This window comes from Macaca fascicularis, chromosome 5 (genome assembly GCF_037993035.2).
Source record: "Macaca fascicularis isolate 582-1 chromosome 5, T2T-MFA8v1.1".
In the NCBI taxonomy this organism is placed as follows: domain Eukaryota; kingdom Metazoa; phylum Chordata; class Mammalia; order Primates; family Cercopithecidae; genus Macaca; species Macaca fascicularis.
The window spans coordinates 130,508,729-130,532,328 of record NC_088379.1 but is presented as its reverse complement, the minus strand read 5'-3'; the positions used below and the strand labels follow the sequence as shown (position 1 = coordinate 130,532,328).

Here is a 23,600-nt window from a genome sequence, read left to right as displayed (position 1 = left end):
TCTCACAAATATGTCTATTTTGAATATATCATACACTATACGAGGATTTGATGAATCTGTCATTAATTCGACATATTCCTTTCATAAATATGAAGTCTTTATATTATATATAGATGTCAATTACACATTTTCAGAATTGTGTGAATCATGACACAACTATGGGTTAAACATATACACATTATACAGTGAATAAAAAGACTTCCCCAAGCCTTTTCATGGTCAATGCCAAAAATATGTATTTATATATTAATTCTATTTCAGTACACTTCACATGGATACTTACTGAAATTCTAGCATACTTTGAAAAGTGCATTAGTGATGCAAAGATTTAGGTAACTATACTCATGATAAACAGCAACAACAAAATAACCTCATTAACAGCTATATGGGCAACCCTTAGTTGCCTTGATTATACATGGATCTTAACCATCAGGGCAAAATGAATGCATGTCCACCTTCTTAGGATTTACTTTGCATTGGGAGAGTTACTTCAACAGTAATTCTGTTTCTAGGCCAGTTTTGAAATATTCTTTACATACATTTATCCTTAAGCTTTTTGTGGGGCAGTCTTTGCTAATATGTTGACAACTATGTAGCCTAATTGATTCTCTTGCTGTTTCTCTAACATGAACAGTTCAAATCTAAGCTTCTCCATGTCACTCTCTCTGCCTGAGAAAGTGTCACACATATGTCCAGGGCTCACTCACCTGCCTCATTCAGCTTTCTGCTCAAATGTTTCCTCCCCAGAAAGGTCTTTCTGATTATCTGATTCAAACTAGCATACACATTCTCAAGTCAACCTCTTACCCTTAGCCTGTTTTAGTTGGCTTGCTAGCACTTGCCTCCACTAGATACTACACTACATAATTAGTACTATATTTATTTATCTCCTCTACTAGAATGTAAATTCCATTAATACAAGTGTTATGCCTGTTTTTCACTACTTTATTCCATGACCTAGAGGAGTACTTGACGTGTAAAGGGCATGAATTATGTCTGTGATCAAATTTTAATCCAAGACACTAAATTTCTTTGTATTTTAATATATTTCTCTGTTAAAGATTATTCTATTTCATGGCCAGGGGCGGTGGCTCACGCCTGTAATTAATCCCAGCACTTTGGGAGGCCGAGGTGGGTGCATCACGAGGTCAGGAGATCAAGACCATCCTGGCTAACAAGGTGAAAACCCATCTCTACTAAAACTACAAAAAACATTAGCTGGGCATGGTGGTGGGCACCTGTAATCCCAGGTACTTGGAGGCTGAGGCAGGGAAATGGCGTGAACCCAGGAGGCGGGCTCTCAGTGAGCCAAGATCGCGCCACTGCACTCCAACATGGGTGACACAGCAAGACTCTGTCTCAAAAAAAAAAAAAAAAAAAAAAAAAGATTATTTTACTTCACGGCCTTTAGGTCAGAATATATTTATTTGCAATGATTATCAGAGATGCATAGGTTTTCTTAGGATTCAATCTTTGATATGTATTTGTAGGTACCAAAACTGTATGCACCCAAATTTATTAGATCCTACTTTCTTTTCCCTCATTAAGAATAAATAAAAAAATGTAGAATTCATGTGTAACACTGACATATAACACTTGGACTGAAAAAGCCATAAAACTGCTGGCTGGCTCAGTAGTAATAGACATGTAAATTATTAATAATATGGCATTTCATTTAAAATATTTTAAGGGACATATACTAATCAAAGTCTTTAAAGTTTTACTTCACATTGAATGGCCTAATAATGTGTAAAGTGTATTTTATTTCTAGGTTTATTTTCCTAAGTGAAGGTAATTTCAGTCATTTTGAAATGTTAATCCTTTAAAATGGCATCTATGACATAGCATAGGAAAAGAATAATTGCATTGCTGTATTTATCCACAATTTAAAAAATATTTTCACTTTTCACAGTTGTCTTTTACCATAATATTAAATTTTAGTAAAATAAAAATGCATTTGCTTGACAATAGTGATTTGTTCTGAGATGGAATGCCTGGAAGTAATAGTCACTTGGCGATATATTCTATTTCACTTATAAATAACATATCTATACAGGACATGACTTTCAATAGTGTAAGCCAGTTCTATTTCTCATCAGCCTTGGTATTGGTAAGTATTTTGTTAGCAACATGCAATGGGGAGTGGCACTCCAGGAACTTCTGCTGCTCCATTTTCTTTTCATTTTTTTTTTTTTTTTTTTCTTTTTAGAGTAAAGTGAAAGCAAGTTTGATAAGAAAAAAAAAAAAAAGGCTATCCACTGGCAGAACAGCTTCCATTTTCATAAAGTGATTTTAATTGATCTTAAGCTATTGATAATATCAACTAATTTAGAAAATTCTAGAGATGACATTGAAAGCAACAATAATGTACTCCTTAGAACTCAGTAATAGAACTCAGTAAGCAAAGTAGTCCTGTGTCATGCTGCCACTCCTTGTTCACATGGGTGATCACATGCAGTTATGACAGCATAACTGCAAGGGTATTTTCAATATGCACCTGAAAGAAAGTAATATTTTCCCCACAACACAGATGCAGAAAAGCCTAAAGAAGTCTGTTCTACAGTGAGTCAGTCTATGCAACCCTACCCTCAAAATCTGAGAGGTTGAAGAAAGAATCTGACATATCCAGTTGCTCAGAAAGAATCATTCAGTGGGGACTTATGAACAGAAGCCGTGCTTGTGCCTCAGGCAGTGGAGAGACAAAATGGCGGATCTCTGCACCATTAACCCCCAGTCCGGGCATTATATATCATAGGAAAGAAACGTGTAGGACAATTGAAGTTGACCCCTCATGGAAATGCAAGACTGCTATGTGAATCTGCCTAAGGTCAGGATTTACAGTTAGTACAAGCTCTTACACAAGGAATTATAGATAAACTGGAAATATTATAGGCATTCCCAGAACCGGGGTTAATCAGAAGCCAACATGGGAGATGAGCATCCAAAATGGAGTTGCTCTGGCCTCTACAGAGTAGAGCAACTGTATTCCAGGATATCCAATAAAACTTGACAGGGGATGGATTAAAATTCTCAGGTCATAATTTTATGTGTGAACGTGCAAGTAACTACCACTATTCATTTGTGGGGATTGCAAATCTGTTAATTTGCCTATAATCCCTCTTCCTCATAGTACACCATATGTCACTTCAATATTTAGGTTTACGCCATTCTCCTGCCTCAGCCTCCCAAGTAGCTGGGACTACAGGCACCCGCCACCTCGCCCGGCTAGTTTTTGTATTTTTTTAGTAGAGACGGGGTTTCACCGTGTTAGCCAGGATGGTCTCGATCTCCTGACCTCGTGATCCGCCCGTCTCGGCCTCCCAAAGTGCTGGGATTACAGGCTTGAGCCACTGTGCCCGGCCTACTGTCCATTTTAAAATGAGACCTTCGTTTCATAGATTTCTGATTTATTTTAATATAAATATTGGCCTTGCTTCAGTAGAACAGATTTCCAAGAAGAACCAATGACTAGAAATTGTCCTATGAGAATCCTATCATGTTCCTAAACTGGGATTGATTAGTCAAGGGAATAGTAATTCTCTATCTCACAAAGAATTCTTAGAGAATAAGAGTAAGCTTGGCACCAAGTTCCTCCCCCTTTACTCTTAGCTATAATCATGTTTATCATCTTACACTTAGCTCTGTTCTAAATTATAGAGTTTATATTCTTGAGGACATTGAGATGCTTCAGAGTTTTTTTTTAACTGTATTCTGTTTTGAGTTACACAAAGCAATAAACATGTTTCCATATTTGGAGAATAAACTTATAAAATTCATAGAGAAATACTAAAACATGTTGGCTCATCACAGGTGACAAAAAAAGAGAAGATCCAATCATTATCTTACATTCAGTGTTTCAACCTAAAGGAATATCATGATTTAGATTAAATTCACATTATACTTCCTAATCTGAAACCAAAAAATAATAATGTCAACATTATTAAATAACAAAATAATTCTGGCATATACCTCAATGTGTGGGTGTTAATATACATATTGTTAAAATTCCTATTCAATATGGTACAGTCAGTATTAAAGGAGAGTATTCTCAATGAATATTAGGTTTGGGGCTGATATTTAATTAAATATGTTCTGAGATTGTGAGGTAATTTTTAAAAATCCTGTTATTTAAGATGTAACTCTGACTCCTGAAAACAGAGGTTTGTCTTGGCTAAGACAGCATGTACAGTTTCTTTAGAATTATGCAGCAGAGTAATCAATAAATTAAAGACACATATGTAGAGTGGAGCTTTCGCTATCATTCTTTCTACCCACCCTTGGACTTAGAGAATTTTGGGCTGGGTCCTTGGAGAAAATCAGACCCAGACATTTTTCCATAATTAGCTTTAATTCATTGCTGCTTCTACGGCTATAAGACTGATCTAAAGCTGGTCTTCAGTAAACACATTCTACTGGGAATTTCCAAACATTTATTGCCAGAATGCTTAAAACAGTTTCATAACAAAGTCAGTCCCCTAAGATCAACCTAGTCTAGACTCATTATACTCTAGGGAAACCTAAGAACTCTGACATGTAGGAATGCACTAAAGTGACTTTGAAATACCTGTTCTGGCAATGATCCATATTCACATTTTTTAAAAAGAAAATGATGTTGCTCATATACAGTTCAAGTAGCCATACCCTATTGACAAGTAGAGACTATTCTCAATTGGGCATACAAAGAATATAGAAAGATAAAAATTAATATTACACTATGAATACAAAATATTTTAAATAAATATTTTAATTCTATTGTTGACATTTACAAGTAGAAAGCATACAGTATGTTACAAATATCAAAATGTGAAAAATATGAATGTTACATAAGTAACAAATATAAAAAAAGTATTTTCTTACCTTCCCTGAAAGTAAGAAAACTATTCAGCATAGGAAAATATCAGTATCAAAAACACAGTTTAGGTGTAAAAAAAGTTTTTACACAGTATTAAAAAAAAAGATCTACAAAATGACAGAAAGTAAGTGTTGAAATCTCATTTCATATAAATTATAAAAACTGGGTACTTAGAGTAAATGTTATCTGGTTGGAAAATAAGTCCAATCATAGGCTTTCCTTAGGTCAATTCTTTAAACTATTAAAAGCATAGAAAATTTTTTTCAATAAATAACGTTTAAGAGTGTCCTAAGTGCTGCTGAGAACATCATTCGCATAGCAAGGTGGCAGTGTTCTGGGGACAACATGCAATCATTCTGTTCCTAATGGAAGCCTCATGAAAGTCAGGAGACCATAATCACTTGCTCAAGGATCCAGGAGTTTTAGACAATTCTATAAGAAAGCATTAAAGTGCTGAACAAAATGACTTAATTTTAGTACCCACTGTCATGTAAAACTTACTCAAATACTCAGACATTTCTGAGCAACATCAAATACGGAAACTATCATTCTGAAAAGTGTTAATATACTTAATCTTTCATTCCACGATAGGAGGGTTCCTTTCTACACTTTACAAGGATTGGTTTAACATCAAGAATCTTGCAATGTAAAACATAATTATAATAATACAATGGAAACAATACACATACGCCACTGGGAAAGCACAAGTTCTTTTCTGCAATGGTAAAGGTATCAATTTTTAAAAATCACAAATCAAACACCGGTAAATAAGAAAAATTTTCCAAATGCTGCATGCCACATAACTAGTTACAAAACACAATGCATGCAGGGAAATAAATTCAACCACACATGTTTAAATTAAGAGTTGTTGTGAGTCTGTTTCAGCAGCATTGTGGTTATTATTTTTAAAGTTTTCCCTCCACCAATAGTCCGTACTGGCCTGTTTTTCAAATGTGACCCAACCTAGTCGGCAAGTTTACAATGGTTTGAGCATTTCTTGTTTTTATATTTTTATAGTGCCAGTACATAAACTTCACACATACTGTTCTGCTTCCCCATCTTTGGGGACTGGCTTGGTTGTCCCAGCTTTGCCTTCTTCATTTGCTGCTGCTTTTTCTGGAAGAGATGCCAAATCTTTAAAAACATCTACATAATGGCCAAAGCCAGGGCCCCAGTTCAAAAGGTTGTCCCAGTTGAAAGTCCCTGCTTGCTGCCCTAGCTTTATGGGCAGTGTGTTGTCAGCAGCGCCTGGTGCCGCTGCCTGGGTGCCCACAGGTCCTCCCTCGGCCCTGCGGCCGTGGTACCTTCGAGGCTTAAGTCTTGCTCCGTAATTATCTTCATCATCTGCATCAGATTCATTGACTTGAGATAATTTGGGCATCCTGGAAGTATATACCATTGGCTTCTCCCTGTCATATTCCATTTCTGAGCAAGTGAAAGATTCATGGGAGTCACTATCAGAAGAGGATTCTGGAGCTGGAATGCCATCGGCTGGATTCCTTGTTCTAGACAGTGGCCTTCTGCAGTCCTCCTCTGAAGAAGACCTCCCATGGTCTGCACTGCAGATACTTGGGTTTCTAGGGCGAGGTGTGTTGAGCCTCTCCACTTCCTCAATAGAGAGTCCAACTGGAGGAGAAGATTCCAGAGGAATCTGCCCAATTGGCTGCTTTAGGCGACTCCCTGGTCTAGAACCATGTGATGCCATGGCCTGAGGACTCTTGCTTCTCCTTCCCAGCCTTGTGGCATAGTTGAAAATGCCAGGTTGGCAGGTGTCACCATGCATTTCCAAAGTATTACCATCCCTTATGGGAAGATGCAATTCCCTTGCTGGGCTGTTTCTATAGAATGTAGAAGATTTGGAGAAAGGGGCTGGACTGTGTCGAGACAGAGGGTTGGGAGTTGGGCATGCTGAGTGGCTTAGGGAGCTGGTTCTCAAACCTTGACCATATGAAGGCTGGTAAGTCAAACTGCTTGCTCCTAAGGGCATGGGGGATTGCCTTGCAAAACCTAGAGGACTGTGCCTCTGGATTGAAAATTTTGGTGTGTGGCTGCGGAATTGCTTGTAGTGTTGGATGATGTCAGCATCCGAAGGGGCGATGCTGCTGGCATTGTCAATGTCATAGTGCTCTATCTCCTGCTCTGGAGATGCCAAAGGGGCACTGGGGATGGTTTCTGAGTTGTGAGGAATATCAGTTTCATCATAGATAAGGTAGGGGTTTTCCCTTTCAATGATATCTGGTTTTGGGTTTCCTTCAGGCTGCTTCCTCACAGTCATGTCATCCCCGTAGGGAGGGATATTGTCGGGGTCATCAAAAGCAACATTCTCACTTCCCTTTTTCTTCTTCTCCTTCGGTTTCTTCTCCTCTTTGGGATTTTTGGCCTTCTTCCCCCTGCACTGGTTACACAGGATAAGGCTCAGGACCAGGAGGGCCAAGACGGTTGCGCAGCTGCCCACGATGGCAGGCACAGCCCACAAAGGCAGGGAGATCTCTTCAGGGCCCTGACTCAGAACACAGACATGCCCTGCAGGACTTCCAGCTTTGCACACCTTCCCCTGAGGACAGAGGACGCCAAGACAGGCCACCACCATCTCACAGGTCCTTCCTGTGTGCGAGTCTGGGCAGCTACAGGTGAAGCCAGAGTGCAGGCCTGGCTCACAGCTGCCACCATTCTGGCACGGGTGGGAGGCACAGTCTCCAGGAGGGACACACCTGTAGGCATACCACTGATTAATGCACAGCAAATCACCCCAGCAGGGGTTGCTGGCACAAATGTTCGGGCCACGGCAGCCAATCTTCACCGAGGGATCTGTTTTTGAGATGGAGGCCAAGCTATGCTTCCCGCTGAAAGGAAGACTTTCTCCACCATACCACATAGAAGCAATGCAGCCATCAAAACCTGCTGGGAGAAGAAGCAGCAGTAAGGCTTTTTACAGAACAAAAAAAAAAAAAAAAAAAAAAGCTTATAATACACTGCTGACATCTTGTAAAGAGAAGCTCCACAATCACCTCATATGAATACAGAACCTCAGTCTCAGTCATCGTCCAGCTGAAAGGTAATTAAGCTGTGCATCTTAATATACATTAGCAAGGGACGTAAGATTACCGTGACCAAACATGGGGCAGATTGCTTGAATCTCACTCATTCTGAAGATTTATGAATGACTTGGGCAGGCTGAATTTTCTTTTACTTACTCATTTGTTTATTTATCAATTCCCTTCCTTCGTACATTCCATATACCAAAAATTGCATACATACAAATAAAATGTATGTTTTAAAACTTGTAAAGAACATGAAATAGGCCAATGATTTCAACTACTAAATCATGCATTCCCATTGAAGGTGATAATGCACCAAAGGTGTGGAACATAGGTTCTTGGGGAACAAAAGAAAAAAATCTTAGCTATTACAATGGTCTGTGGGCCTCGAAAGGGAAGATAAAAACATAACTCTGGTGGTAACATTTTATGACTTGGGGATGGCAAAGTTTAGACTATATTAAGTGTCTCCTTAGGGGAATGATAAAGATAAAATACAAAGTTAAGAAACACTTCATTACACTTGAGTGTGCTAGCACTGCTGATATTCCTATCTCATGGCCCAACAATCTATTTTGACTCTACCAAAAAAGCATAATTTCCATTGGCTTGTTTTCTCACAACATTCTATAATCAACATATATGAAAGACTTAGGACCTGGACTTTAACTTTTATGCCTTAAATCTATTACTCTCACATGCATTTTTTCCTCTTATTTAATGCATCGTTCTACCATAGTGACATTCTCATTCTTGATATGTTTTACCTTGTACTTTTGTGACATCTTTTCCTTTTGTTCCTATATTCCTGATTTTCTTCCTATTACTTTGTCTCCTTTTCTGACTTATTCTCCTCTATCTATAACCAGTAACTCTTAGGGTTAATCAAGATGAGGTCCCAGGCTTTCTTTTCACTCTACACCCTCATGTTAGATGATCACATCCATGTCCAGTACTTAAGTTACCTGCTTGACACTGATCACTCTTAAATACATATTTCCAGCTAAAGTCTATTTCTGATTTCCAGCCCATCCATCCAAAGGATTTTCTCAAAGATGTTTCAAACCCAAAATGTCCCAAACCAAATCTAATATTTCTCAGAGATATGCTGCTTTCACAGGGTTCTGCAGTTTCCTCTCTTGCTGACCTACTCTTCTTTGAGTTGAGAGGTAGAAACCTCCTTGAATTTTACCATAATCACTAACAGTTTGGTTGATTATAGTTCCCAGAGTACTTCTTGCTTATCCATTTCTTTCTAACTCCTCAGTCACCACACTAGTAGGAGCTCACAAGACATCTTGCCCAGATCCCACCTCATTTCTATAGATCCACTCGTGCCTTCCTCCAATTCATTCTCCATGTTGTAGCCTGAATGATCTGTAATATTATTGCATATCTAACTTGATCCTACTGTGATTAAAGTTTTCAATAACTTCTCATTGCTCTGTAGATAAGAACAAAACTGCAACATAGGAAGTTGCTTCATTCTCCAACTTCATCATTTACCTATGACATTCACCCCCAGTGTGCTGTGTTCTATAACTTTGACTTAAATTATTTCTTTAAAAAAATTCCTGTCAACATAAATTAACCTTTCATACACTTCTATCCTCCTCCTTATCACTCAGATTTATGTATAAATGTCAATGCCACAGCAAAATTCCCCTTCCTTTCCTTTCTGTTTTTTCACTGTATTTTAGAATTCTACATTCTTCATTTGTATTATTTATCACACATTAGAATAATGCAGTTACTTGTGTAAGAATCTGATTAATGTTTGTCTCCATTAATGGTCTATGAAGAGAGTGGCTGTGAATGAATAAATAAATGAACAAATGTATACAAAATGCTTGGTGGACAAGCAAAGCATCAACACACTATGGACTGAATTACAACCTTGGTAAGAAATATGCAAGCTGCTAGAGAAAGTGGTGGCTAATAGTTTATTACAAACTTTCTGAAGATAGTTATGACATTCTTAGGATATTTATAATTGATATTATCAGACATCAAACTACTTTTTTAAGCATAAATTTTATTGAATGAAATTGTACTGTATATGAGATTCATGCTAAATATGTAGATTTCAGCTACTCATGCCACAAGAAAAAAACAATTACTTTTTGAAGAACAATTTTACTTCCCTTGTGACTCTACTTAACATAAGCATTTACCTGTTTGGGTGTCTCGATGTGCTTGATTGGGTGGAATTCCTCCAAGTGATATAGTAAGCACATCAAGGCCACCGAAGTCCTGAGTAGGGTGGATAATATCTCTGTTATATATTCTGTCGACAGACAATACTGTGGCTGTTCCATTTTTCCCAATTAGAAAAGTATGCCAGTGGCCGTCTGCAACATACACTTCAGGAATATTTCTCTCCACTTTCCCAGCGATTCCTGCATCAGATGTAAAATGTACTTTGCCATTCTTAATCTGTAAAACATATCATAAATAATATGCAATTAAAATATGGTATGCTTAAATCAAAATCATTAATAAAACTAAACTTAAATTTTTGACCAATCTACAGCAGATAGAAGAGCTGAAGAATCTGGTTGTATTAGAATGTACTTACACACCTTGTCCCTACAATTTTAGTCAACATACACTTTTATATTTAATAGTTTCAATGGTTTTCAAAGTATTCTTGTATGTATACCTAATTTCTCAAAACACAATGAATTATTTTCCAGAACACAATTGAAATAATAAAGGGGCAAATGCCCATTTTAAGATAACTAAATTATACCTTTTTAAATTATTTGTATTCCAGTGACAACCTGCCATTGGAGTGTGTTATGCTGATTTGTTTAGTAAAAGGCCCACAGTACTAAAAAATTGTGAAAACCACTTGCAAAAAGAAAAAGCAATGCTCAGCTAAAAAGGAAGCATAGTTGAAAAATAAAGATGAAAACAATTGTTTTACCTCTCATCTTTTACACACAAATTTTAGGAAAAAATGATGCCTATTGTTTATATCGTTTATTGAGATCAAAAACTATGATGAACAAAGAGTGAAGCCTTAATGAGGTGTCTGGGCAAGCCTTCACTTTGGCTGTCTTTTACAATTTATCTAAGGGATATTTGGTTTATTTTATTTTGTCCAGGAGAACATTGGGTAACAGGGTGCTCCCGCTCCAGTTTCCAGCTACTGAGTTTCCAGTATCCTGAGCAGACCATTTTAGAAAATGAGATAATTTATGAGGCAAGATGAACATTTGGTTCAGGGAGCATATCCCGTTACCACTGCCAGACAGAGCTGGTGTGTTGGCAGGGGGATGCAGTGGCACTGTTCTTCAAATAACGGGAATGAAAAGATGGATCCGTTTATTTTGTCACTCAGATCAAATGCTATTTCTACATGCAACAAACACATCTGGTAAAACTAAAAATCAGTTCATTTGTACTTTATGGAAAAGACGTCTAACACATTTACATATGTTATTCATATAGTAATATTTTATTAAAGCAATTTTTCCAGATAATAATATATTTCAGAACCAAACTAAAAAAAAATAACACAGAAAATTCTAGCTAAATGACAATAACATTTCATCAAATGGGCAACATCTCATGACACAGAGTAAAAACAGCAACACAGAGTAAAAACTAGCTTTGGTTATAGCTAGAGTCCTTTTTGAAAAAAAAATAGGAAAAGCCTCCTCCCAGCTCTTTCTTCCTAATTGATTTCATCATGTCATCCTTTTATTCAATAATTTTTGATGAGAGAGAACTTGGAATATATCACAAATTGGGGTGGATAAGAATATAAGTTCCCATTATAACATTCTTAATGTTTTCCTTCTCCCTGGCAGTACTGTACTTAACACTTATATAATTCCTCACTTTTAAAACGTCATGCTAATCCTTGCTTCATTTTATTTATTCATAAACAGTCAATGATGAACCACAGGAGCTGAAAAATTATTATCGCCTAGTGACCCAAGAGCCATTGTAATGTCATAGCACAACAAATTACTTATTGTGGGGATACAGGTGTAAGCAAGCCTACTGTGCTGCCAGTTGTATAAAAGTATATCACATGCAATTATGTATAATACACAATACTTGATAATGATAATAAATGACTATATTAGTGGTTTATGCATTTACTACACTAATTTTTTTTTATCATTATTTTAGAGGGTACTGCTTCTAATGATATAAAAAATAGTTGTAAACCAGCATCATCCAGGTCCTTTAGATAGGATTCCAGAAGAAGGCATTGTTATCATAGGAGATGACAGTTCCATGTGTGTTATTGTCCCTGGAGACCTTCCACTGGGACAAGATGTGGAGGTGGAAGACAGTGATATTGATGATACTGACCCTGTGTAGGCCGAGGCTAATGTGTATTTTTTTGTGTGTTTCTTAGTTACTAATGCAAAAGTTTAAAAGTAAAAATAAAATGAAATAAAGTTTGAAATAGAAAAAAAGCTTACAGAATAAGGGTATAAGGAAAGAAAATATTTTTGTACAGCTGTACAATGTATTTGTGTTTTAATTGTTACTACGAAAGAGAAAAAAGTTAAAAAATTTAGAAGTTTATAAACTAAAAGAGTTACAGTAAGCTAACGTTAATTTATTATTGAAGAAAAATATTTTTGATAAATTTAGTGTAACCTAAGTGTACAGTGTTTATAAAGTCTGCAGAAGTGTATAATAATGTCTTAGGCCTTCACATTGACCCACCACTTGCTTAATGACTCACTGACTCAGAGCAACTTTCAGTCCTATAAGCTTCATTCACAATAAGTGCCATTTGGGCAACACGAGAAAACTTATCCCTACAAAAAATACAAAAATTAGCCGGGCATGGTGGCACATGCCTGTAGTCCCATCTACTTGGGAGGTTGTGCTGGGAGGATAAATTGAGCCCAGGAGGTGGAGGCTGCAGTGAGCTGAGATCATGCCACTGTACTCCAGCCCGGGCAACAGAGCAAGACCCTGTTGCCCAGGCTGTCCCCAATTCCCCACAAAAAAATCTTCTATGTAACCTTTTACTGTACCTTTTCTATGTTTGGATATGACTATATACACAAATACTTTCCACTGTGTTACAATTGCCTACAGTATTTATTACAGTAAACATGCCATATAGGTTTGTATCACAGGAGCAATAGACTATTCCATATAGCCTAGGTGTATAGTAGGCTGTACCATCTAGATTTGAGTAAGTTCACTCTATGACGTTTGCACAAGAATGAAATCACCTAACAATGCATTTATTGAAATGTATTCCTGTCATTATGCGACTCATAATGGCATTTATTTGTTCATTTATTTAACTTGAATCTATAGAGCTTTGAATTCCTTATTCCAATTATTCTGTACCACCTGTGTTGCCCACTTAAACAAACAGACAAACACAAAACAAAAGAACTGGTTTAGAGTAGAAATAAAGTCCATCACATTACTATTATTACAGAACATCAAATATGGAGCTATAAGGTATGGCATGAATGAAGAGAGATTTGTGAAATGAGTTAAATATTGGCCTACAAAGTTTTAAACAAGTATGATTTCCTTTTGCCTTTCTCTCTGAAACTTTCTCTTCTTAATTTTTTTTTCTGAATAGACCCAATTGATTCTACATATTCTTCTCTCTCCTCTCATTGCTACTGCTGCCCATACCTGACACTGACACCCTGTCTCTCTTCTAACCACATGCAATCCCATGTACTCAACACCCTTGCTCATTTTTCACAAAATGTCCCCATCTTCTGTCTGCGTGTGTGTGTGTGTGTGTAGAGAGAGAGAGAGAGAGAGACAAAATGATAGAAAAGACAATGAGAGAGAGAGAAAGAGAGAGAGAGAATGCAAACCATAAGAAAGAGTTAAAGAAAGGGTCAGAAAATGAGCCAAAAAAAAAAAAAAAAGGAAAAAGAAACCCTGGCATCTTGGTGACCAATAAGCTAACTGATAAGTAAAAGTCCATCCTAACTAGCTTCCTAGTCTGTATAAGCACTTGATATTCCTGTCATCCAAATAATTTGCCTGCTTACAACAGCCACTTTCTTTCAGTTTAGATATTCTTAATTCACTGCTGTTATTTTTTCTTACCTATTCTCTTTACCTACCAAGCCCCTTTAATCTTTGAAAAGCTGCTTTTCAAAATTTTCAGACAAAAGTATGCATTTTGGTCTGTATTATCCATTTTTTTTTATTAATTAGCACTTACTTTCTTTTCAGGAAAAAAAATTAAGTTATTGCTACCAATCTAACAAAATCTGGAGTTGTATGCTGCTGTCCTGTTGGAAATAGAATTTATGTTGACAAAAATGGATTCTGACATTGAGCTTTTTTCTTAGTGGAGAAAAAAATTTGTCTTTGATTTTTTTCAACCACATTATATTTTGACTAAATTCCTTGGCTTAAAGTGTACGTTAGTACAGAAATATTTCATATGTCATTTAAATGGCACGAAGACTTGGAAGCAGCTTAACAGATAACACACAGACCTCAATGTCAAAGCCTCTCAAAACACATAAAATACGTTTCTTATAGAAGATGAAGACCTGTTTCTTTCTTTGCTTCTTTACTTTGTTTACTTCAAATACCATTTTCAATGAAAATGATAAGTACCAAATAATGATACAATACAATGGCTTATGTGTTCTCTTTTACAGTTGTTTTATTAACTCTGGAACTGGATCCTTTGTTTCAATAGAGGTACAGTTAAAACCTGAAGATGTTCTCTTGTAGGGGATAAGGGTAGAGTCTCTGCCACTTGGCAGTAATATCTGGGGCCACATAACTCTTTGTTGTGAAGTGCGGCTGTTTAGCAGCATTCCTGACCTCTACCGCTAGACGCCAGCAGTACTCTCCCACCTCCTAACTGTGACACTTGAAAATATCTCCAGATATTGCCAAATGTCCCCTGGGGGTAAAATTTTTCCTAGTTGGAAATGACTAGACTAGAGGAATTATCATTTGAGAAGGTAAGAAATGTTGGTTTTCATGCTACTTATTAAATATATTTATATGCAACATAATCATGGTTGGCTTGCACAGAGAAAAATTTTGAGGATGAAAGAGGCTGAAGTTTAGAAGTGAACATCTATTTTTATTTTTAGTATTATATGTGAATTAAACCTAATAATTTTCTGAACATATTGCTCTTTTTCTTTGTGAACGATCCCTGAAGTAATTATCAAATATTGACTAACAGATGAAAATAATTCAGGAAATCTAGATTTGTAATCTTAAGAATTTACTAAAATTTATATAAAAAATTATCAGTAGAATGATACAAAGTAATATTAATGGAAGGCAGTCAATACAACTAAACTAAAGAAACTGTTGGTCTAGGAGATGACTTATTTGTGGGAAAGAAAGCAGAATATAGATTCATAAATTCAGAAAGCTGAGAGCCGATGCAATAATGGATATCTATTGAAATTATTCATCTGTATGTAAGTTTAGTATCTTATTTACAGATAAGAAAAAACAAATTATGTAAAAGCCTAATGATAAATCAAACCATTGTTCTTATGAAGTATAATTTTTAAGATTATTTAAAAATTATTTGGAAAGGTTAATTAAAGTTATAATAAATTCCAAATATACTTCACAGAGTTTATATAGAGAATTGAATATATGCTCCAGAAATCATATAATTTCAAAATGTTTTTCCTTATTTCAAAATGTTTTTCCTTATTCTAATCCTGTCAATTGACATATACATATCAGTATTTGAAATAATTGTTGGAGAAAAATATTTTTGTATTTCAAAGACACATTACATTTTTGGTTTGCTTTGTTTAAAAGTAAGAAAAAAGCGATATAAATTCTTACCAGAAAAATAGATTGCAACTCATTCTTTGTGTGCTGGCCTACCTGGCAGGGTTCTCTACTCTAAAGCACCACAAAAGTGTGTAGAAACCAAACCATTCAGATCTTTGTTAGTCTGGCCAATGCCTGGGGAATAGTTAAGATAGATGACATTGGAATAGTGCCCAGCATTAGTCGGAACTCTAATGGGTTGTAAAGAAAAGGACAGAAATTATGGGAGGAGTGATTTAAACCACTACACGGCAGGCGGTCTAATCAAATGAAGTCACCATTAGCTTTTATCTCACCTTCACAGTAGTGTAATTGCTGCTTTCTTGGATATGGATTAAAATGCCATTCTCGCTTCTGGTCCTAAATTTTACCTCCAGACTGTTCACACCAAAAGGCTCCAACATGGCACCTCGTATGCTTTGCCTTAACAAATATTCCCGCTTCTCATTCTGACTCATGTGGTAGTCTAAGCGCCCTTTGCCTTCTAATGATAAGGCAGTGTCAGGAGTAAGAGCTGAAAGCCAAAGGAAAACAGGGAAAATGAATGCATTCATTTCGCATTTCTTGGAGAGTTTTCTATAGTGACAAAAAATATAAAAAGGACAATGAAAATGTTAAATTTTGGGAATTACTGTCCCCCAACTCTACTCTTTAAAAAATAGTCATTTATGAATTATTATATAAGTTGATTTCAAATGTTTACATCCATTTCAGAAGCATGAAATGTAAAATATTTTATGACAGTCATTAACCATTTGGGAAATATTTACTAAATTATTTGCCACATTATATAAATCATGAATATCTAAAGACATAGCCACTTGTTGGAAATATGTACCTGAAAAATTTGTTTGTAATCATTTTCACTGTTTCCAAAATATATGTTTGCATGATTAAAATAATTTGTAATCTTTAGTCTCTAGTATGCTATGAATTTGGACAAAGAAGTGTACAATCAAATATTTGCATCTGTAACTACTATTTTCAGTAATCATCACATATAATTTATCATCACATATAATCAGTATGTATATTATAATTTATCATAATCTGAAAAAAATCCACACTCCAGAAATATGGAAGTTTAAGTTATAGAAACAAATCATATAGCTAAAGAAAGAATATGAAGAAAATGAGCTCAAATGTATTTCAGTCCTGAAAAATACACTTTAAAACGATACATTTTATAGTATGTGAGTTACATCATGATTTAAGAAAAAGCGCCTCAGGCATTTATCTAGCCAATGACTCATATTTCAGATATAATTAGGCTCCTACTTATTAAATATTTATTCATTAAAAATCACATGAAAATATGTTTTCTATGTTTTCATTATCTCTAATATAATTACACACAATTACACTTTCTGCTAAGACCTTTTAGATTATATTATATCCTCAATTTTATTATGCATTTCTATTCATTTTCATAATATAATTGAATCAAATGACTTCTTAAATGTAGTCAGATATCTGCAACATATTTAAGTAGTAACCACTTGTTTGAAAATGAAGAATTTTAAGAAAAGAGGAGCCATTAGGGTTAGTTAGTGAAATGTGCAGCTCGAAATTACAGAGCACCAATTTCTAATGATGATGTGAACATCATTAACGTCTAAATAATAACATTAGGGCTTAGGAGACAACTGACGAAAGGATTTTAAAAAGCAATATCCAAAACTAATTCTACCACTTCTACATTGAAATGAAAGTATCAACATTAATTTTAACATACGATGCCGTTGTATGATGTTTTGAGCTCAGTGTTGAGTGATTTAGTGTGTATACCTTTTTATGCACAAAAATTGACCAGAAAAATATCCCCCAAAGGAAGATAATAAGGAAAAAAACCCTAAATATAACCTTTGATCTTTTAGATTGCCTAGCATTCTTACAGCTAAAACAAACAAAAATAAGTGAATAAAATAATTTTAAAATGGAAGCTAGAGATTTAGTAAATAATTCTTTAAAAGAATATCATTCTTCTTCAGGTTACAAAAATATTTTTTAAATGTCACTGTATTTTACCAATTATTGCCCATTTAATATTTTTAATATTTAGAATGAAACCATAATTTTTAATCCAATTACATACTTGGGTGCATATATTTTACTTTTCATAGTTATTATAATTTCCAGGGGAAGATGGAAGACCTTACATACATTTTTCACAGTATTTCCCAGTGAGTCCCTCTTTGCAATGACACTGCTGCCATGACCAGTAATCCATACATGTGCCACCATGCTGGCATGGGCTGCGAGTACAAGCGCCTTCCAGCCTAGGGCATCTAAAATAAATCATAATGAGAACCATAAATCACATAAAAGATGAGGAGAAGTTTGCTTAAACTCGATAAAATTTGTATTAACTTGTTTAATTTCAAGCACTCCATTATTTGAAGCTCAAGTTACAACTACATTTGGAGAAACTAATCAAATTAGAAGTTTTCCTAAAAAACACAGTCTGCCTCACACTAAAAAAGATTCAAGAAAAATTATGTCTTGCATAATAATGAGAAAGATATGACAATTTCTTTTTTAAATTAATTCTTACTTGAATAAAATATCTTGGTCAAATAAACACTTTGGTTAATACATATTATCCAGGGACCACATATTTTTTGACACCTGTCTACCAGGCTACTCATGCAACTAATGTTTAATGAATGCCTACCATACGCCAAGTACTGTTCTAAGCATGGAAGTAAAGTAATGAAAAAAATAACCGTGCACTCAGGAAGTACTTATCTTTTTCTTGTGGAAGAGGCAGAAAATAAAGAAAAAAATAGCTATCGAGAAAATTAAGGTGAGAAAGGGTATAGTGAGTTTGCAGGTTTGCTGAATCTTTAGATTAGGCAGTGAATTAATCTTAATCTTTAAGATTAATTCTTAAGACCTAAATAAAATAAGGGAATGAAGTATATCTGGTAGAATATCATTTCAGCTAGAGGAAACAGCCAGTGAGAAAGCCCTGAAGTGAAAGTGTACTGCCATGTTTGAGAAACACTGAGGTCCAACATGGTTGGAGCTCAGGGGACAAGAAGAAGAAGAGTAGTTAGATATGGTCAGGAAGTTAAGGGAGATGGCAGATCACAAAAAATGTTGTCAGTCAGTGTCAGGATTTTGGTTTTGAAGCTGGGTTAGATGGGAAGCTATTGAAGCACTTTGAGCCAAAAAGTGAAAAAGTTAACTGACTTGTGTTTTAAAAACCATTCTGGGCCGGGTGCAGTGGCTCATGCCTATAATCCCAGCACTTTGGGAGGCCAAGGCCAGTAGATCATGAGGTCAGGAATTCAAGACCAGCCTGGTCAACATGGTGAAACTCCCGTCTCTACTAAAAATACAAAAATTTGCCATGCGTGGTGGCAGGCACCTGTAATCCCAGCTACTTGGGAGGCTGAGGCAGATAATTGCTTGAACCCGGGAGGCGGAGGTTGCAGTGAGCCGAGATCCCGCCACTGCACTCCAGCTTGGGTGACAGAGCAAGACTCCGTCTCAAAAAACAAACAAACAAATAGAAAGGTCATTCTGGACATAAGGTCTAACAGAAAGAGAGGAGTTAAAGGTAAGTCTAAAAGTTTTGTTTCAGTAGGTTTTGACCTAAAAAGATGTTCACAAAATATCTCTAAATGAAAAAAAAAAAAATGGTATTTAAAAATGCGTGTGAACATGGAGAGAGATACAAAAGGATGCACACCAAAGCATTAACAATGGTGGCAATCTCAATGCTTTGTTTTTCTGCACTGTTTGATTAATAATAATAATGAACCAATGTGACTTTGTAACAAAACAGTAACAACATGTAGGAAAAGAAAGGCAAATGGCAAATGTTATTAAAATATTTAAGTTACAAACATTAGAAAGTATTTCTAGCTTTGCCAGTAGTAGTTTTATTTCTAGTAATCTCATCCAAAAAATAATGTGAGCAAAGATTTTTGTGAAAAGGTGTTAATCACAGGGTAATTGGTATATTAATAAAATTGGAAACAACTAAAGTGTAAAGCAATAGTTAAAATATAGCACATTCACATTATGGGATACTAAGCAGTCACAAACATGACAATAACCTAGGAGTACTTGCCTCTGGGTGGTTAGATTATAGGTTAATTTTATTTTCTTCCTTGTATTTTTTTCAGAATTTTTCAAACTTCAATAATGAACAAAAGTAATTTTAAAATAAAATATGTAATTTCTACCATTCCTAAGTTATTGCTAGAAACCTAATTAGTAATCAAATAAAAAAGTCTTACAGTTCATAATTAATCAAGTTATTACCTGTTTTTAAAGCTGTATCAAGTTTTTAGGAATATGTATGTCTATAAGTAAAACTATTTAAGGTGAAATAAAGTTCTATGTGCCCATGATGGCTAACGTCTATATATCTCTATATGCTGGAACTCTTTTTTATATAATTTACCAACTTAGCTCATTTAATCTTCACAACTCTCTGTAAGAGGATAAAACATATACATGCACACATACATATATATATAACATATATGTATAAGACTCTAGAAAAATATTAATTTCCTAATTAAATATCAAACTTTATGCCAAAATTTCAAAGGTGTAAATAAATATTTAAAATTCAAAACAATATATATCATTTGGTATTTTTAGAGTTTTGAGAATAATAATTTCATCTTTTGATGCTCACTGAAGCATACTTTTTTTGCATTCTTTTTCTTTAAAACAGTAAGAAATAAAATTGCCATACTGATCTAGGATGCCTTGTGCTGCCAAAGCTTGGCTGGGTTCCAGAGGCCTTCCATTGACTGCAAACTCCATTATACACCCGACAAAATCATGGCTTTCCACATGTCCTCTCCTCTGAAGGATTGGTTCTAGCGATCTGATACCTCCAACTGTGACTCTATTTGGCTGAACATCAAGAGTCCTAAATAAAAAATGGAAGATATAAATATTAGTGCCAAAAGATTACATTTTTAGTATAATGTTTATTTTGAAAAACAGTGAATATAGCTTTTTTTTGACATTTATTATAGTGTGATAAATTTCAATAGAAAACATGTAGAAGAGTGTCCTATAAACACACAGAGTTGTTAGGCTTCCAAGTTATGAAAAATAATAAAATTTATGGAAATTATGTTTTCAATTAGTCAAATTAGATGTATATTATCACAATACTGAGTCAGTAAGAAGGAGCATACTCTCAGAGGGAAGATAAAATGCTATAGAATTAGTACCACCTCTAATATTTACATTACATTGCTCTTTCCCTGAAGAGATGATAAAGGATATCAGTAAGGTGATCAATGCAAGGGATGCCAATAAGTTGACTGAGGCAATGAATGATGCGTCATTATCCAGGTCTATTTATTTTTCTCTGTTCATCATTTTTTCCTATTAAAATCACTTATTTTCTGGTAGATTACTGCTGTGTTCAGCTTTAAGTGCTATGGAAAAATATCTGTTAATAATTTTCACATAAACTTTTAGAAATGCAGTTGAAAGAACTGGGGTCTTTATCCTACATGTTTTTCAGAATGAAGGTCATATACAATTATTTCATGAATCTTTCCAAAGACTACTGGCTATATTTAATTTCCTTTTCACCAATTTTATCCTTATTTCTACCACTTCATTTCACACATTTTAACACATTTTGCACAGTAATTATTGACTATTTTATATTATAAAAATTTGGAGAGGGAAATAAAATATCTTAAGCTTTATGTATACTTAGCATCCTGTAATTATTTTAGGTATACAATTTATTTTTAAAAATTTAAGTAATAATGAAAATTAAAGCAATCATATTCCTTACCAGTCATCTGAAACTGCCACATTACTGACAGTACAATATCCTGGCTCTTGGTTCTCAGAACAGGAGTCCACAGTTAAGGAGGCTGCCTATGAAGCAAAAGAAAGAAACTTTCAACTTTGGGTTCTACGGTCCCTATTAGCCTTTCCAGCCAACATTACCCATGACTTGTTTCTATGTGAACATGACTTGGAAACTATGATAACATCTTGATTTAATGTGTAAATCACATAATTATAATACTGAATCATGGGCACATGTTTCTTTGATATCTCAAACTAAAATTATGACTATCTATACCTATAAGAGGTAAAAGGGTACCTTTAAAAATCCTCTCCTGCTCCCCTGTTTTAAAGGTGAAAAAATATAAAAATGCCATTAATCTTCTTTAGAATAATACACAATAGGTCTGAAACATCTTCCTGTAGATTACAATCTTAAGAAATGTGTTTATTGTACCGTCAAACTATGTTAACAAAAGCAAAGATTTTCTTTTCTTTTTCTTAATTTTTGATTTTCGAAAGTCTTATTCTCATACGATTTCAGCCATATTTACAAAAGGACTATGAAAATACAGTATAAATACTATTATAGCAATCTATGAAAATTTAAATATTCAGATTAAAGTTTGAAATATGTTATATCAAGTAAGTGCTCTTCTCATTTTTGTTAAGAATAATTATCTATAAATAACATTACAACATATTTCTTTATAATCAGGATGTATTACTGTACATCACTTTACAGTATAAAATCCCAATAGTATTTAAATAATGACTAAGTAGTCATTTTTACATTCTAAGGGATGCATATTCCCTTGAGACAAAAGCCTTCTGTTTAGTAGAACATATGAATACTCCTTTTGATTGATAAAGTCATCAATTTATGGTTAAAAGGCCTAAGAATATGATAACCATAGAAGTCAGAGTCCTATATAATGAGTACCAGCAACTGAGGATGGCTGCAGTGCAGTCTAAGACCAAAGTTGTATATCCATATTATTGTATAATCTGCAATGCTATTGTGATGCACCTCCTTTGTTCCCCAAACTTCATTAAAATTTGACAAACGACAAACTTTGCACATTTTAGTTGCTGAAATTATAAGAAGGATGGAGTAGATCACGGGAATAACAATAATTCATTTTCTGAATGGACAGGAGGTTTAAAGATTTCTCCCAGTGCAGACAATAAAGCATTATTCTAAATTTATGAATGCCACAGATGGGGTTAATCCAAATTTGTTACATATATAGAAGATAAATGTAAATACAATGCAACTATCTATTTATCAGGATGCTTATCATTTCAGGTTTATAAGAGCAAAGCAAATGTAGAAAACAGTGCAGGAAGATTAAGCAAGTTGACTAATAACATGACAAACTTAAATGCAAAGTTTTGGATATCAAATTTTCTGTATTTAAAAATGAGGGCACTTTCATTAGGAATGAAAATGACTGATTTCCTTAATATCCCACTGTTACCAATATTGCTTATGATTTTTAGGCAGTATCTATAAAATATATATTTAAATAGACTTGCAAAAATTTATCTGAATTATCTCACATTTTAAAAATAAAGACTGAGGTGAATGTGTAGTCAATTTATTAATTGTTTATCAAATATTACTGGCTAACATATTCTTAAATGTTTCTAAGAGTTAGTTAGTATAAGCTCTGTACAATAAACTCTTGTGAGCCACATGGATATTTTTGCCTCTTTTTTCAAGTAAATTATAATGAATACAAATATTTTTAGGAAAAATTTATACTTCCAATTCTCTGGCAAGACATTCATGCCCCATTTAGTTAATTCTTTTGACAGTTATGATTATTTCCAGTTATCTGTAAATTGGGGTGACACCCAATCTCAAAAGCAGTATTAGGTTTTTATAATTCAACTTCTGCTGCTTAGGTGACTATTTGATTGAACACATCTCTCTACATATATTATGCAAGTATCCTTGTAGAGATCCCTAAAAGTATCATAAACTAGAAAGTACCACATGGATATTTATAAATGCTTGAACTAGAAAAATAACCTTGGATAACAGAATCGTATTTTAGCCATTGTTAATATTTCATATATGTCTAAAAGCTTGCTGATACAACTCAAAGAATAATGGAGGAGATGTTTTA

At 34.7% G+C, this 23,600-nt stretch overlaps 1 protein-coding gene across 4 annotated transcripts in view; it reads right to left on the bottom strand.

Annotated features, from left to right (window-relative positions):
- Window positions 1-4,728: 4,728 nt before the first annotated feature.
- Window positions 4,729-23,600, bottom strand: part of FAT4 (FAT atypical cadherin 4) — a 187,569-nt gene continuing 168,697 nt past the window's right edge. For 3 of the 4 annotated variants that reach the window (XM_045392852.3, XM_015450808.4, XM_005555879.5), the window contains 6 exons: window positions 21,467-21,552; window positions 20,396-20,575; window positions 17,842-17,966; window positions 15,975-16,192; window positions 10,065-10,326; window positions 4,729-7,753 (listed from right to left, as the gene is read on the bottom strand). In XM_045392852.3, the coding sequence (XP_045248787.2) occupies window positions 5,886-7,753; window positions 10,065-10,326; window positions 15,975-16,192; window positions 17,842-17,966; window positions 20,396-20,575; window positions 21,467-21,552 (2,739 nt within the window). In that variant the 3' untranslated portion in view covers window positions 4,729-5,885. The remainder of the gene's footprint in view (window positions 7,754-10,064; window positions 10,327-15,974; window positions 16,193-17,841; window positions 17,967-20,395; window positions 20,576-21,466; window positions 21,553-23,600) is intronic. The other variant, XM_005555880.5, reaches the window with a different exon arrangement.